The sequence below is a fragment of the Mesocricetus auratus genome, unplaced genomic scaffold (assembly GCF_017639785.1).
Source record: "Mesocricetus auratus isolate SY011 unplaced genomic scaffold, BCM_Maur_2.0 Super-Scaffold_100691, whole genome shotgun sequence".
Taxonomy (NCBI): domain Eukaryota; kingdom Metazoa; phylum Chordata; class Mammalia; order Rodentia; family Cricetidae; genus Mesocricetus; species Mesocricetus auratus.
This window is the reverse complement of record NW_024429267.1, coordinates 19103287-19118766: the sequence shown is the minus strand read 5'-3', so window position 1 is coordinate 19118766 and position 15480 is coordinate 19103287. Positions and strand designations below refer to the sequence as shown.

Genomic DNA, 15480 nt, shown 5'->3' with positions numbered 1-15480 from the left:
ACAGAGAAACTGTGTCTCGAAAAACCAAACCAAATCTTTTGTTTCACTTAAAATTACTTTTAAGGGGGGGAAAATCAGGTTAAAAAAAAAACACAAAAAAGCCTCATGGACATAGCTAGGGAGATGGCTCAGCAAGTAAAATGTTTACACAGCAACTGTGAGGACTAAGTGGAAAAAAGAAATAAAAGGACATGACTGCTCCTAAGAGGTTGTGGGTTTTTATTATAGACATAGGGAGAGTATACAAGCAGAGGCAGAGAATCTGGGGGAGTCAGAATGGATATGACTAGCAGACTGAACCAGGCCATGTTGGGAGGGGTGGAAACAGGAGCCAAAAGATCAGGACGTCCAGAGGCCAAAAAGGGCAAAAGGGACCACTGTAGGCAAAATGGCTGAGTTACTTAGGGCAGAGAAGCTCAGAAAGTGCAGCCCAAGAAGAGTTCAAGGTAGTGGACAGGGAATACCAGCCTGGAGGAACCCTAATGGGTGGGGGCTGAGGGATGCTTGGAGAACCTAATGGCATTGCTACCTAATGCTTTGCTACCTTAATAGGCACCTCAGTTAGCCTTTTGTCACAGGTTTGAGAAAAAAACATGGTCCAGAGTTGGGATCCCCAGAATCCGCAGGAAAAGCCAGGTGGGTGTGATGGGTGCGCAGGGCATGGATTTACAGGTGATCAATCCCAGAGTAAGATGGCTACATAGACTAGCCTAAGGGTTGAGCTCCACATTCAGTGGAAGACACTGCCTCAATATATCAGTTGGAGAACAATTAAGGAAGCCGCTTTAAGTCAACTTTGGGACTCCACATGTATGCGCTTGCATGTGTACATACACCATTCATGTGTGCGCATGCACGCACACATACACACACACACACACACACACACACACACACACAAATAATGTTTTTCTGAAGGCAGAAATCATCCTTAAACTGCTTGTCACTCTATAGCTCATGCTACGGCGTTGTTGTTTAACTACCAGGCAGTTTGGTTGAGTTCTCTCCCATTGCATGAATCATAGATGAGGCTCTGCTGGGATCCCATTTTAATTCCAGCCTGTACTCAGTCAAACTGTATGGTTTAGCAGTTGGGAAAAAAATGAGGACGTTTCATACGTATCTCTTATATATCTCGCATTCTTCCTCTTCAACCTCAGCTTTCTCCCTAGTGCATTTTTCTCTATGTGGAGCACAATTCCTGCTTAAAAGAGGTGTGCCTTCCCAGCCCAGGGTAGCTCCACTCCTTCTCACAGTCCCAAAGTAAATCTGCACAGTAATGAGCCATGTAAGGGAAGAATGACATCATGGCTTCGTGGTCCCAAGCTGCTTTAACACGACATCCACCTTGCTTTGTTCTGATGACAAGGCTGGAACGCAATTGCTAATTCCCTGTGCAATAAGGGGCTTGTTGCTGCGGAGCAACTTCAGTACCTCCTTATATTAAAAACAAACAAACAGAAAACAAAAGCTACATGCTTTCCTAGCAGGAAGGTAAAGAAGTCAAGTTCTGCTGTGATTCAAGTGATGCTGGCATTCAGTCACGCGCTTTTCATTTGCTGAGAGGATGCCTTGGCAGTGAACTCCTTTTCTTCAGAGTTACTGCAGAGCCTCTTGGAAGCTGGGGTGGGACATTTGTAGTATCCTGACTAACTGACAAGGGCTGTAGGGACAACAGACTTTCAGCTTTCCGCTACAGGTTGTACTGAATGTGGATGGTGACTTTTCCTGATGCTTCAGAACCTTTGAAACCAGCCAGGATGTCCCTTGTTGTGATATGATGAACACTGATTTTCTGATGGAGGGGAGCATCTCATTCTGCAGAAACCACAGGCAATTTCTGTCAGAACTGAAAAATCCCTTACCTTTAACGGTCAGTTCAACTGATATGTTCTGAACATTTTGGACAGGAAGCCTTGCTGAGCAGGTAGTTTCTGACTTATAATTATTGATAGGCAAAAACAAAGCAAAACAAGTGATGCTAATTTAAGGTTACCTGCTGCTTTCAGTATTGTTGGTGTTGTGGTTGTATTCATGGGCTGCTGGTTTTTTCCCTCCACAGTGTGGAATCTTGTAAAAGCTGGCAGCGATTAGAAGCAGGGCTCTAAAGAAAGTCGTGTTTGTTCTGAAACACTTGAGAGCTGCAGTGGAAACAGGCTTGATCTCAGAGTCAGCATAGGAGTCAATTTCCGATTGTATTAAACAATCGTGAAAAAAGTTCAGCTTTAGTGGTTTCTCAGAATGTTGAGGAACATTGATTTCAGCAAGGCATATCAAAATAAACAGTTTATAGTTAATGCTCAGCAGGGCTGGAGGGCGCTGTGTTTCAAAAAGGAATCTAGTTTTCATGGTGTTGTTTCAGATTCGCATGACTTGTTTTGAAGAAGTTTGAACCTATGGGGCAAATGGGATGGTCTGCACTGTCAGAGTTCATCTGTTTAACCCCATTGTTAGTAACATTTTGTCTCTGTGTTCAACAGTGATGGAAAGCCTAGGTTCACCACTGACTTGCCTACCTGGATCTCTCCCCTTCACTTGTAAAACTGACGACCCTTCCTGAGAGCTGGGATGGGTTCAGCTGTCTTTCTTGTCTGGATTAAAAAAGTCAAAAATCAATGTAAAACTAAGGATGATGTTTTAGAGTTTCATCATTTTGACTTTGATTTTTCCTCCCTCATTAGCCTTAAAGTTGTCCCAAGATTGACTAAAATAATAGTTAGCTAAATCTTAATTATAAAAGTATTTAATAAACCTACATATTAGCATATATTTAACAGCTTTAAAAAACTTTTAAATACAATGACAACATATGCTGAAGAGGAGGGGAAGGTTGTTCTTCTGAGATAATAAATGCACGGAGATGCACTACTATGAATGATTTTATGCGCTTACTAAATTTGCTGCCTAATTTATGTCTGTTTTATTTTAAACAAGTCTTATAGAAATGAATTCACCCACAACAAATTTGATTAATGTACTTTAATGAAAAGTTTCACAGTAGGATATTCTTATTTTGGGTACACCCCAGATGAATATGTTTAAAAACTAATTTTGTGCATGCTTGTGCCCAGTAAAATGAGACAACAGACACCTTTGAGAAGTGTGTTCACTTGCCTGAATATTCCTAGGATATCTCCTTCATGCTCTGGGTGACCACAAGCAAACTCCTTGGGAGAAAGGCCTACATTAACACACGAAAAGATGCCCTCTGCGTAACCTGTCTTGTTGCAGCACCCCTAAGTAAACCCCTCGTAGAACTTAGAGTCAGAGGGAGACTGTTCTGTGACACAAGTGTCCCCTAGATGGAGCATCTCATAATTAGGTGCGATGAACTTGGAGACACATTTTGGGGGATGTAATGTGGAAATCCTCTTTGGAGGAGGGAGAGAAGAGAAAGTGATTCTGGGAAGGCGAGCCCAAGGTGAATGCATTTAGGTGGCAAGTATGTTATGGTTCATGACTTTTTCTGTTCCTTGTGACAAGTGTTAAATGGATGTATTTACTCAATTCTTTAGAGAAAAAATCCTCAAGAACAGAGACTAGTGTCTGCTTTCTTCAGCCTACCCATTTCTTCATTTTACCAATCTGAGAGTGTCGGCAAAGTACTTTGAACAACTTAGGAAGTGAGAAACACATGAAAATGCTTTTTCCTGGGAGAAGACATATGAACTGAAGCCTGAGGGCTGAGAGAGGAAAGTCTGTAGGGGTATTGTGTACTGTGTCTACTTTATTCATGATGTTGTGACAAGATGGGATAGCTCATAAACATCAGAAATTTTCCCTTGTGGTGGGCCATGGTGATGGCATGGCTAAATTTTGGTGTAAGCCCTCTTCTTGCTTGAGACTTCCACCATTTCTTTGTATACCTCTCAGTGTAGAGAGAAAGAAAGACTTCTCTGGGGTCCTCTTTCCAAGGACACCAATCTCATTCACAAGAGCTGACCTCATGGCCTAATCACCCCTAAAAACCAGTGAACTAGAGATTAGGATTTTCAAGACTACAAACTTGTAATCCATTTCATTTTACAGGTTTTGGTTTGCAAGAGTACCTGACCATAAAAGATGAGGCCTGGCATCTAGCTATCATTCAACAAGTCAAGCCAGACATTGTACACTGAAACTAGTTGGCCAGGTGGAGGATCTTAGTCTGGTTCTCAAAGAGGTACCATATGGTTCTAAGCTCTGACAGCAGGAGAAGAGTATTAGGAACAATGGTAAAGGGATCAAGTAATGAAGTTTGCCATCCATATTCTCATCCTTGACTTGGTAGCCTATATTTAAAGTATATATGGCACTTTTCTCGTTGCCTTATAATGACTTGGAAAATTATTAAGAATATATAGTCCACTGATGTTAGGTAAAGGACATTCAGTCCATCTCTATTAAATTGCTCAGTGAGTTAATGAGTGAGTCATGGTGGTAATTATTTCTATACACATCAAGGAACTTCATACTAGTATGTGTGATCAAAAATTTCCCTCTTGATGATTTTCAAATATAGGTCTCATAGTAGACAGCAAACTATTAGAAAATGCCAAACATATTTATGGTTCTATACACAAATGGCTAACAATTACGTAAAGCATAAGTTTTGCTATGACAAATAATTGTTTACTACCAATATACTAAATTATTTTTAAAACTATAAGATTTATCATTGGAAATTAAAATGTTACTAGATTTCAAATAAATTGATGTTTCACCCTAGTCTATAAATACAATGTGCTTAGCTGCAAGTAAGAAATACTATAATTTTCATGAAGGATAATTTCTTATTATCTGTGTAGGTGTGTGTATGTATATGTTTAAGTTGCTACCATCTATACATTTTAAAGATAAATTATGATGGGCTTAATTTCCTAGTCAGTTTAGTTCGTTGTTAGAATATCATTTGTACTAGTCAAGATTCTCTGGAGTAACAGTCTGTCTATCTATCTATCTATCTATCTATCTATCTATCTATCTATAGAAAAGGATTTTTTAGAATGACTTATAGGCTATGCTCCAGCTAATCCAACAAGGGCTAGTTGTGAAAAGAAAGTCAAAGAGTTCAGTAGTTGCTCAGTCCATGAGGCTGGATGTTTCAGCTGGTCTTCCATATATCTTGGAATCCCAAAGAAGTAGGCTCTAATGTCAGTGATGGGATGGACTTGCTAGCAAGGCTTCCAGCAGAAGGTGTGACCCAAATTAGAGGTGTTTTTTCCCAGATCAAATGATCTGTATTAAAGATGTGTCTTCGTGCTCAGATCTGTCTGGATTAGCTGCGGATCTTCCTACTTCAAATTAAGCAGAAGTCTCTCACAAGAAGTGTTCTCCATCTTTGTGTTTTAGCTAATTCCAGATGTAGTCAAGTCAACAACGAACAATAGCCATAATATGCTTCTCTTATAATTTTCAATAACCAGACCTTAAGACACATTATTTATGTCCATTCTAGAGCAGCATTCCATATAATGCTACAAAATCATATTGAGTAGAACTTCATGGTGCTCTGCCTATGAGGTGTGTGTTATTTAGATTATTTGTATTATACTACCAAAGTATAAGTAATGACCATTCATTATTCTCAAGTTCAGAGGCTATAGTGTAACAGTATAAAATCATGACTGTGACTGCAGGGCTGTCCATAATGAAGTGAGAGCAACTCACAAAGGCTGCTACCAACAAGTTGACATTGAAATTCTCTTTTGGTTTTGGGTCACTAAGCTCTTTGTCTCTTTAAAGTGGACTAGGATCAAGGGTTTCGAGACGATGGCTTACAATTGTGGTAGTCTTCGCAAGAAGGAAAGGAGGAAAGGTGTATAAGGGTGTTATAAATACATCCTCACTACTAAGAAAGACAAAACAAACACAGCTGGTGATGGTACTTGTTACTATGCTTGAATACTTGAGTTCAATACCTGTGACCTACATGGTGGCAAGAGACAACCAACTCCACATTGTCCTCTGACTTCCATTTACATACACATGTGCACCCTGACCTCCCCTACACATACATACACAATAAATCAAAAGATGAAAGTTTAACATACCCATAAAGGTCAAAAGCTGTGTACTATTATGATGTATCCACCATTTCTTTATATATACAAAGTGGCTTTCTAGCTTCAAGTTATCAGAGCTAGGTGTAGGGTCAGGCAGGTGAGATTCTCACATTAGTATACAATTTAGGAAGTTGACAGAATATCAGTAATCAAGACATACTATATTTCAGTAACACAAATGCATGATGAAAAAAATGTTGACATGGCAAATGAAGGTGGAATCTTAACACTGAAGCTGCATAACCCTGGCCAACTGCTCCCTCAAAACCACTCCTGCGTAGCACATTGAGGATATTAGGTTATTTCTAGATAATTATAATAGTCACTGACTTGAAGAGCCAGGGTGATTTATTAAAAAGAGGCTCTTGTTCCTCAGTCATTTCATAAAGCCATGCCCCATCATGTGAGTAAACTGCTTAGCTTTGGGCAATTCTCTGGTTGAGGAAAAAATGCATTGTTATTAAAGACTTTGAATTGCATGCAAGCTTGACTCTTTTGAGGTTCATTCATGCTTAATTACTATCATGCTCTTGCTAGTTTGAACCTGCCCTCTCTCTTGAAGAGACAGACATAACAAGAGAGTTGGGGGTGGGGAGGAGCAAAAATAGTATGCTAAGCAGAGGGGGAATAAACATGATGTGGCTAGCAGAAGCCCAGGGTGACTTCAGTGACAGCAGCAATTCACAATGGGGATGTTGTCAAAAGACACCTTCCTAAGGACACAAGGAGACAGTTGCTGCGTGGGACTAATACCAGTACATCTGGGAAAATGGTTTAAAAGAAGTATCAAGGAAGTCGAGGGAAAATAATCCATGAAATCTTACACCACTTATTTCCAGGGAAAAGTCAGGGTGTATATAGGTCCCTACACTGGAAGGAACACAGACTACTGCTTCAAAGCTGGTGTTTATTAAAAGACTCCACCAAAGAACTGGATCTCACCTCTCAATTATTCCTCATAAGAGTATGTCCTTAGACTGTAAAAAGAAAGATAAATTTACAAATACCATGTGGATCAAAATAGAAAGAACACTTTTATTTTAAAGCACAAGCTAGACTATCGAATACAAAAATTTAAAAATAACAAATTCATTTTGTAAATGTGGGGAAGAATGGAAGAATCATGACCACATAATACCATGACGCTGTCAGGAAGGTTAAACTGTCAGAGATGAAAGGAGACTTGCGGAAACAGGGAGAAGTTAAAAATTCAGAGATTTAAAGATTTCCATATGGACAGTTTCAAACATTTTCAGAGATAAAGTGGCTTGTGTAATGAAACCTTGTGTACCCATTGTTTAGCTTCACCAATGAATTCACCACCAACTTGCTTCTATCCATTCTTATTCTCTTAGAATGTTACACTCATTTATGTCTTAATTCATAAATATTTCAATATGTATTTCTAAAAGATAACAATTTTGAAAGATATTATTTAAAATCTATAATCAAATCTCAAATTTGCTAATTCCTCAACAACATAAATTTTTCCAGTCTCATTCAAAATGAAGTTTAAATATAAATCTGAAAGATTATATTGGTATATCTTCTAAATTTATTTGAATCTGTAGATAACCATTGGTTGAAATGATTTTAATTGTATTTTATTCTGTAAATGACCCTCATGTGATTTTTATATTGAAATTTATTTATTGAAGAAACTAGGTTCCTTATTCCATAAATTGCCCATGTTTTAGATTCATCATCATGATGTCATTTAGCAGTTTCTTGCTCTAATATTTCTGGTAACCTACTAATTAATTATAGGAACCTAATATAAACCTGGCTCTACTTTCTCAGCAGGAATATTTCATATGTGATATGCATGTATTTATACAATTTCTGGCAGTTTCCTTTCTGATAGACATCGATAAGAGTTACCTGCATCTATTATTTCAACAGGATTGCAGATATGTTACATATAATTATTTATTAAGACTATTATGCTATTGCTGGGCGGTGGTGGCACACGCCTTTAATCCCAGCACTCGGGAGGCAGAGGGAGGCAGATCTCTGTGAGTTCGAGGCTAGGCTGGACCGACAGCCTCCAAAACAATACAGAGAAACCCTGTCTCGTAAAACCAAAAAAAAAAAAAAGACTATTATGCTATCATTAATTCTTTCATCAACTCAACTATTGCTATGAAGGAAAACAAAAGCTTTAAATAAAAGGACACTGTTAAGTGAGAGCATGCTCACACACAAATATGAATATATTTTTATCATATGTATATATATATATATATATACAACATTAAAAACTGATCTCACTGCACATGTTTCCACTTCCTTTTTCCTTCTTTTCCCAAGCAGAGTGGTGTGGTACAATCTGGTTTGCGCTGTCTCTGTCTCTGTCTCTGTCTCTGTCTCTGTCTCTGTCTCTGTCTCTGTCTCTGTCTCTCTCTCTCTCTCTCTCTCTTCCCTTTGAAATCACCCAGGCTTCTGAAAATAGAGGAGCTCAAGGGTGGGTAAGAATGGGAACTCAGAGTCAGAGTAGAGGACTTTTCAACAATCCAGCTAAGAGCGGCTTGATTGAGGGAGAAAGGAATAGCAGAGATGGGAAGTAATTGGATTCAGGACCTATTTTAAAGATGGAGATGATGAGACTTGCAGAGAAAACGAATGTGGGAATATAAGAGAAAGAGAAGAATAAAAACTGGACAATTACAGGATAAAGTTAACCTACACAAAGTCTTGTCAATTTGATCTGTACAGGCAGTGTCTCTTTAATAGAATTGCTATTAAAATGCAATGTTTGCTCAAACAGATCTAGTTCAAATCTCAACCTGCCCTTCCTCATTATGTGCCTTTGATTCAGTTCAACAATGTCTCTTGTCTATTTAAAAAACGATATGGGTTATGTTCAAAATGAAAATTAAGTGAAATAATGCAACACATTGCATAAGAAACCTTTCTATGCTCTCTCTATATACACCCTATCATATATTTAACTATGTCGTCTACCTTTTATATTTTCATTATATTCTTTATGTGTGTGCACTTGCACATGCTTGTGTCCCACAGCATGCGCGTAGAAGCCAAATGACAACTTTTAGGAAAATTTTTGTTTTGACTTTTGTTTTCTCCTACCTTGTAGATTCTGGGGACTGAACTCAGGTCATCAGTGTTGGCAGCGAGCACGTTTATCAGATGAACCGTCTATCCATTCATCCATCCATATCTATCTGTCTGTCTATCTATCTGTCTATCTATCTATCTATCTATCTACCTACCCACCCATCTATCATCTATCATCCATCCATCCATCCATCCTCCTTTCTATATTGAGTTAACTATTGAAAGGTAAAGATTGCAGGGGCATTAATGAACTTCTAGAAATGTGTTAAGACATAGCAATTCCCTAGGACCTCAAACCTTACTTCCCTAGAAGTTTTCTTGCCAGCACCTACCCAGAAAGGTCAGCTCCCCTCTCTTCATCTTTCCTCATTCTGTGTTCACCCATTTATGCCTTAGGTTACTAAACAAGTTTATGTTTTCTACCATAGTTAAGTCATTCTGTTACCCTAAGAAGTAAGAGAAAATGGCCAACAAAATGCCCTTTTATTCATGCAAAGAGAGATTCAGTGATGCTGCTATAGTGTCACTCATGGCAATCTATGGAATTTAAATGCAAGCTTTTCTCTTTGTTCTTAAATACACCAAAACGCCCTATAAATTCCATAGAATTCCATAAAAAACTCGTAGACAGCACTATAATTTCTATAGTAATAATGTGACAATTGATTTTATTTTAAGTAGTTTTTATAATATGCCCAAACATTTATTGTGTAAGGTAATGTGAGACATTTTTATACACTTGATTAACAGCTGACCTCATCATAAGTATGAAATAAACCATTATAAATAACAAAACTACAAAATACATTGAAATAATACTTAAACATGTGCTAGTAGCTTATAATTTGTACCTTTTATAAACATAATAATTACTGAAGAGTATTCATACATTGACTTATGGCTAGTGAATTTAATTTTAACTGTTCTTATGGGTATTTAGTGATAACTGTTAACAGTATGTTAAGGCCTAGAGAGATTGTTCAGCAGTTTAGAGCTTTTTCTGTGCAGCCATGAAGACGGATTCAGATCCCAGCACCCATGTGACAAGCTGGATGTCCAACAAATATCTGTAACTACAGCTCCAAGGAGTCTGATGTCTCTGTGCATGTGTTTATGCATACACACATGCTCATATAGGTACACAAAATTTTAAGACTTACTATGTCAACTGACCAACACAAGAATGATAAATATCTCTTCCTTTTTAAGGCTATACATAAACAACATGGAGAAATCATATTTCATACCTACAAAATCTAATCCCTGTGGCTGCCACATTTTTGCTTTGGCCACCATTTAGACTTCTTCTCTACTTAATCATCAAATTAAAAAGAAATGTTTAACTCACAAAACTGATTAAATCTTTGCCAATTCTGGTATCAATGGAATTGCTCGAGTAGAGTGGTTTTTGTACAGAGAGCATACTTTGCCTTCTCTCTGTAAGATGATAATTGTGTAGTCTTTTCTGGGGGGGGCTGTTTTGTTTTTTGAGACAGGGTCTCTCTGTATAGTCTTGGCTATCCCAGGACTCTCTCTGTTGACCAGGCTGATCTTTAACTCAGAGATCTGCCTGCCTCTGCCTCCTGAGTGCTGGGATTAAAGACATGTACCACCATGCCTGGCTTGTGCAGTTTTGTTTAAAGGTCAAAATAAAAAGACCTGTAAGTTCTTTTCTGATCTGTCTCTTAAGTCGATTTCCCCTTGAAGTTAGATGGTGTGGAAGAGAAGGAGGCCTGGTGGCTGAGTTGAATTCCAGCACTGCCACCCATCTTGCATGTATGTGGCAGGTTACATGTTCTCCCCTTTCCCACTCACCACTCACCACACGAAGGTGAAGTAGCAGTACTTTTCTCCTAGGGTTCCTGTTAGTATAAAGTACACACTAGTTCCCGGAATACAGAAAGCACTATATAAAGTCATTATTGTTGCCCAACCTAAGGTACTCACATCACGTGTGCAACTTATGAAATGTCATAAATTAAGCAATCCAGTAAGTAAATCATAAAACAGAAACTTCTGCCCTCTGAGCCTGTCTCATATCTCCTGGTAGTCATTGCCCGTCTCCAAGGGGAACCACTATCCTGGCCTCTCATTAGTTGTACTGAGAGCCGTTAGTAAACCGTACTATTCTGAAGTAATAGGGGACCGTGGTGCAGCCTTTTGTTGTCGATTTTTTTAGCTAAGACTTCATCTATTTGCCAATGACTCTCTTAACATAGAGCTTATGTTTTTGTTTCTAGGTTGAAAAAGCTCCTGGAGCAAGAAAAGGCTTACCAAGCCCGCAAAGAAAAAGAGAACGCTAAGCGGCTCAATAAGCTTCGAGACGAACTTGTGAAACTCAAGTCCTTTGCACTCATGCTGGTGGACGAGAGGCAGATGCACATTGAGCAGCTGGGCCTGCAGAGCCAGAAAGTCCAGGACCTCACGCAGAAACTGAGGGATGAGGAAGAGAAGCTCAAAGCCATCACCTACAAATCCAAAGAAGACCGCCAGAAACTGCTCAAGTTAGAAGAGGACTTTGAACACAGGGCCTCCAGGTTCACCCAGGAGCATGAAGAGATGAATGCCAAATTGGCTAACCAAGAGTCTCACAACAGGCAGCTTCGACTCAAGCTGGTTGGCTTATCTCAAAGGATTGAAGAGCTGGAAGAGACCAATAAAAATCTTCAGAAGGCAGAGGAGGAACTTCAGGAGCTCAGGGATAAAATTGCCAAGGGGGAATGTGGGAACTCCAGCCTCATGGCGGAAGTGGAAAGTCTGCGGAAGCGCGTGCTGGAGATGGAGGGCAAGGACGAGGAGATCACGAAGACGGAGGCCCAGTGCAGGGAGCTGAAGAAGAAGCTGCAAGAGGAGGAGCACCACAGCAAGGAGCTCCGCCTGGAAGTGGAGAAGCTGCAGAAGAGGATGTCCGAACTGGAGAGGCTGGAGGAGGCCTTCAGCAGGAGTAAGTCGGAATGCACGCAGCTCCACTTGAACCTGGAGAAAGAGAAGAACCTAACCAAAGACCTGCTGAACGAGCTGGAGGTGGTCAAGAGTCGCGTTAAAGAACTGGAGTGCTCCGAAAGCAGACTGGAGAAGGCTGAACTAAGCCTCAAAGATGACCTCACGAAGCTCAAGTCCTTCACTGTGATGCTGGTCGATGAAAGGAAAAATATGATGGAGAAGATAAAGCAAGAAGAGAGAAAAGTGGACGGGTTGAATAAAAACTTTAAGGTAGAACAGGGGAAGGTTATGGACGTCACGGAAAAATTAATTGAGGAAAGCAAGAAGCTTTTAAAACTCAAGACGGAAATGGAGGAAAAGGTGTACAGTTTGACCAAGGAGAGAGACGAGTTGATGGGTAAGCTGCGGAATGAAGAAGAGCGGTCCTGTGAATTAAGCTGCAGTGTCGACTTGCTGAAGAAGCGGCTTGATGGCATAGAGGAGGTGGAGAGGGAAATAAACAGAGGTAGGTCGTGCAAGGGGCCCGACTTCACCTGCCCAGAGGACAATAAGATCCGGGAACTGACGCTTGAAATCGAGAGACTGAAGAAGCGTCTCCAGCAGTTGGAGGTGGTAGAAGGGGACTTGATGAAGACCGAAGACGAGTATGACCAGTTGGAGCAGAAGTTCAGAACCGAGCAGGATAAGGCAAACTTCCTCTCCCAGCAGCTAGAGGAAATCAAACACCAAATGGCCAAGAACAAAGCCATAGAGAAAGGAGAAGCTGTGAGCCAGGAAGCCGAGCTGCGACACAGGTTCCGGCTGGAGGAGGCTAAAAGTCGTGATTTACAGGCTGAGGTGCAGGCTCTCAAGGAGAAGATCCACGAACTGATGAACAAAGAAGACCAGCTGTCTCAGCTCCAAGTGGACTATTCGGTCCTTCAGCAAAGATTTATGGAAGAAGAAAATAAGAATAAGAACATGGGGCGGGAGGTTCTCAACCTGACCAAAGAGTTGGAGCTCTCCAAGCGCTACAGCCGTGCTCTCAGGCCCAGCGGGAACGGCAGGAGGATGGTGGACGTGCCCGTGGCTTCCACCGGAGTGCAGACCGAGGCGGTGTGCGGGGATGCGGCGGAGGAGGAGACCCCGGCTGTGTTCATTCGCAAATCTTTCCAGGAAGAAAATCACATCATGAGTAATCTTCGACAGGTGGGCTTGAAGAAACCCATGGAACGGTCCTCGGTCCTCGACAGGTATCCCCCAGCAGCAAATGAGCTCACCATGAGGAAGTCGTGGATTCCTTGGATGAGAAAAAGAGAAAACGGCCCCACTACCCCACAGGAGAGAGGACCTCGGCCGAACCCAGGAGCAGGGCACCCCGGGGAGCTGGTCCTAGCACCAAAGCAGGGCCAGCCCCTGCACATCCGCGTGACACCGGACCACGAGAACAGCACTGCGACCCTGGAGATCACAAGCCCAACGTCTGAAGAGTTTTTCTCTAGTACCACCGTCATTCCTACCTTAGGCAATCAGAAACCAAGGATAACCATTATTCCATCACCCAATGTCATGTCGCAAAAGCCCAAAAGCGCAGATCCTACTCTCGGCCCAGAACGAGCCATGTCCCCTGTCACGATTACTACTATTTCCAGAGAGAAGAGCCCAGATAGTGGAAGGGGTGCATTTGCAGACAGGCCCGCGTCTCCCATCCAGATCATGACAGTGTCAACGTCCGCAGCTCCCCCTGAAATCGCTGTCTCTCCCGAACCCCAGGAAGTGCCGATGGGAAGGACTATCCTCAAAGTCACCCCGGAAAAACAAACTGTTCCGACCCCGGTGCGGAAGTACAACTCCAATGCCAATATCATCACCACGGAAGACAATAAAATTCACATTCACCTGGGTTCTCAGTTTAAACGATCCCCCGGGCCTGCCGCTGAAGGCGTGAGTCCAGTAATCACTGTCAGACCTGTCAATGTGACAGCGGAGAAGGAGGTCTCTACAGGCACAGTCCTTCGCTCTCCTAGGAACCACCTTTCTTCACGACCTGGTGCTAGCAAAGTGACCAGTACTATAACCATAACCCCGGTCACAACATCATCCACACGAGGAACCCAGTCGGTGGTGAGTAAGGGAGGACCCACAGCAGAGCACACGGGGAGGGGCGTTGGGGGGCTGGGAGGGGTGTGTACAGGGAGGGGGAAGAGTACATAATTTAAGATTATAGCTGTGCATTAGCGTAGGTAGTAAATACTGATAACATGGGAAATCTGAAGCAAATAAAATTGATTGTTCTTGCTCTTTTGAAAGTGCATTAAACACACAGGCTGACTACACAGTAGGCTAAGTGACCTCAGGGTGGATTGACTCTGGCTGTGAGGTTCAGCAAAAGTTCTAATTTCTTGGAATGTAAGAGTTTTTACTTTTATTGATTCTTTGTGCATTTCACATCATGCATTCTGATCCCACTTATTTATTTGTCCCCTCACATCTGCCCTCTGCCCTTGCAACTCCCCCCCCAAAAAAACAAATTTAAAAGAAAATTTGAAAAACCAAACCAAGCAAGCAAACAACAAAAGAGAAGGATCTTGTCATGGAAGCTGTAGTGTGGTCACACAGTCTACCCTTCAGTCCATTCATCTTTACTTGTAAGTGTTCATTGCAAGTAGTCATTGGTCAGGCCTCTGGCTTCTGCTGCAGTGGAGATTCTGCTGTTTTGGATCTGTAAGTTGGGGAGACAAATTTCTTTAACAACAGCACATACCTCTTAAATATTAATTCAAGCTAACAGGTTAGACACTGTGATTCTACAGAACACATTCTATAGTTTACGCTGAAATCTCTTAAGCAAAAACTCATTATTTAAATGCATGAGCTATCGCCTGTCTTCCCACACCCTTAGTATCATTTACACCAATTCTCTGTGCACAGATTCAAGGCAGACTTTAAAGTGTGAATGGTCGTTGCTTTGGCAGTAAAGCTTTGAGTTATTGGTTCCCTGGAGTCCAACAGCATTCAGCATTGTTGGCCTTCTCAAATGATGCTGGACTGCTTCTCAGCAGGACAAAGCATAGCTTCACTGGGCAAGGTCTTGTGTCTCTGCATTTTGTAAACAGACAGTGCAGGCGTCAATCACTGCACTTTAGAGCAGATTCTCCTGCTGTTGCATCTTCTCCTCATTTGAAAGTTAGGATTGAAAGTCTCACGCCCTAACTACCACTGAAGCCCTATACAAATAAGATTTACCAACAATTACGTATGATTTCTCAGCCTAAACGATGACGGTCCATGCATTTTACTAAAGTCAACAAAATAAAATTTAGAGCAACAAAAAGGTTTAGGAGACCTCTCTTAGCACATCATCAGCGGAGCTAGTTCATTTGGGTATTCATTCATTTACTTTCTATCGGGCCTTAGCCACAATTCCATCATGGTG

The 15480-nt window shown here is 41.2% G+C and overlaps 1 protein-coding gene across 4 annotated transcripts in view; it reads left to right on the top strand.

Annotated features, from left to right (window-relative positions):
* The window catches only part of Filip1 (filamin A interacting protein 1), a 172943-nt gene that overhangs the window by 139731 nt on the left and 17732 nt on the right, over positions 1-15480 (top strand). For all 4 annotated transcript variants that reach the window (XM_013116041.3, XM_005073700.4, XM_021229338.2 and 1 more), the window contains one exon: positions 11363-14168. In XM_013116041.3, the coding sequence (XP_012971495.1) occupies positions 11363-14168 (2806 nt within the window). The remainder of the gene's footprint in view (positions 1-11362; positions 14169-15480) is intronic.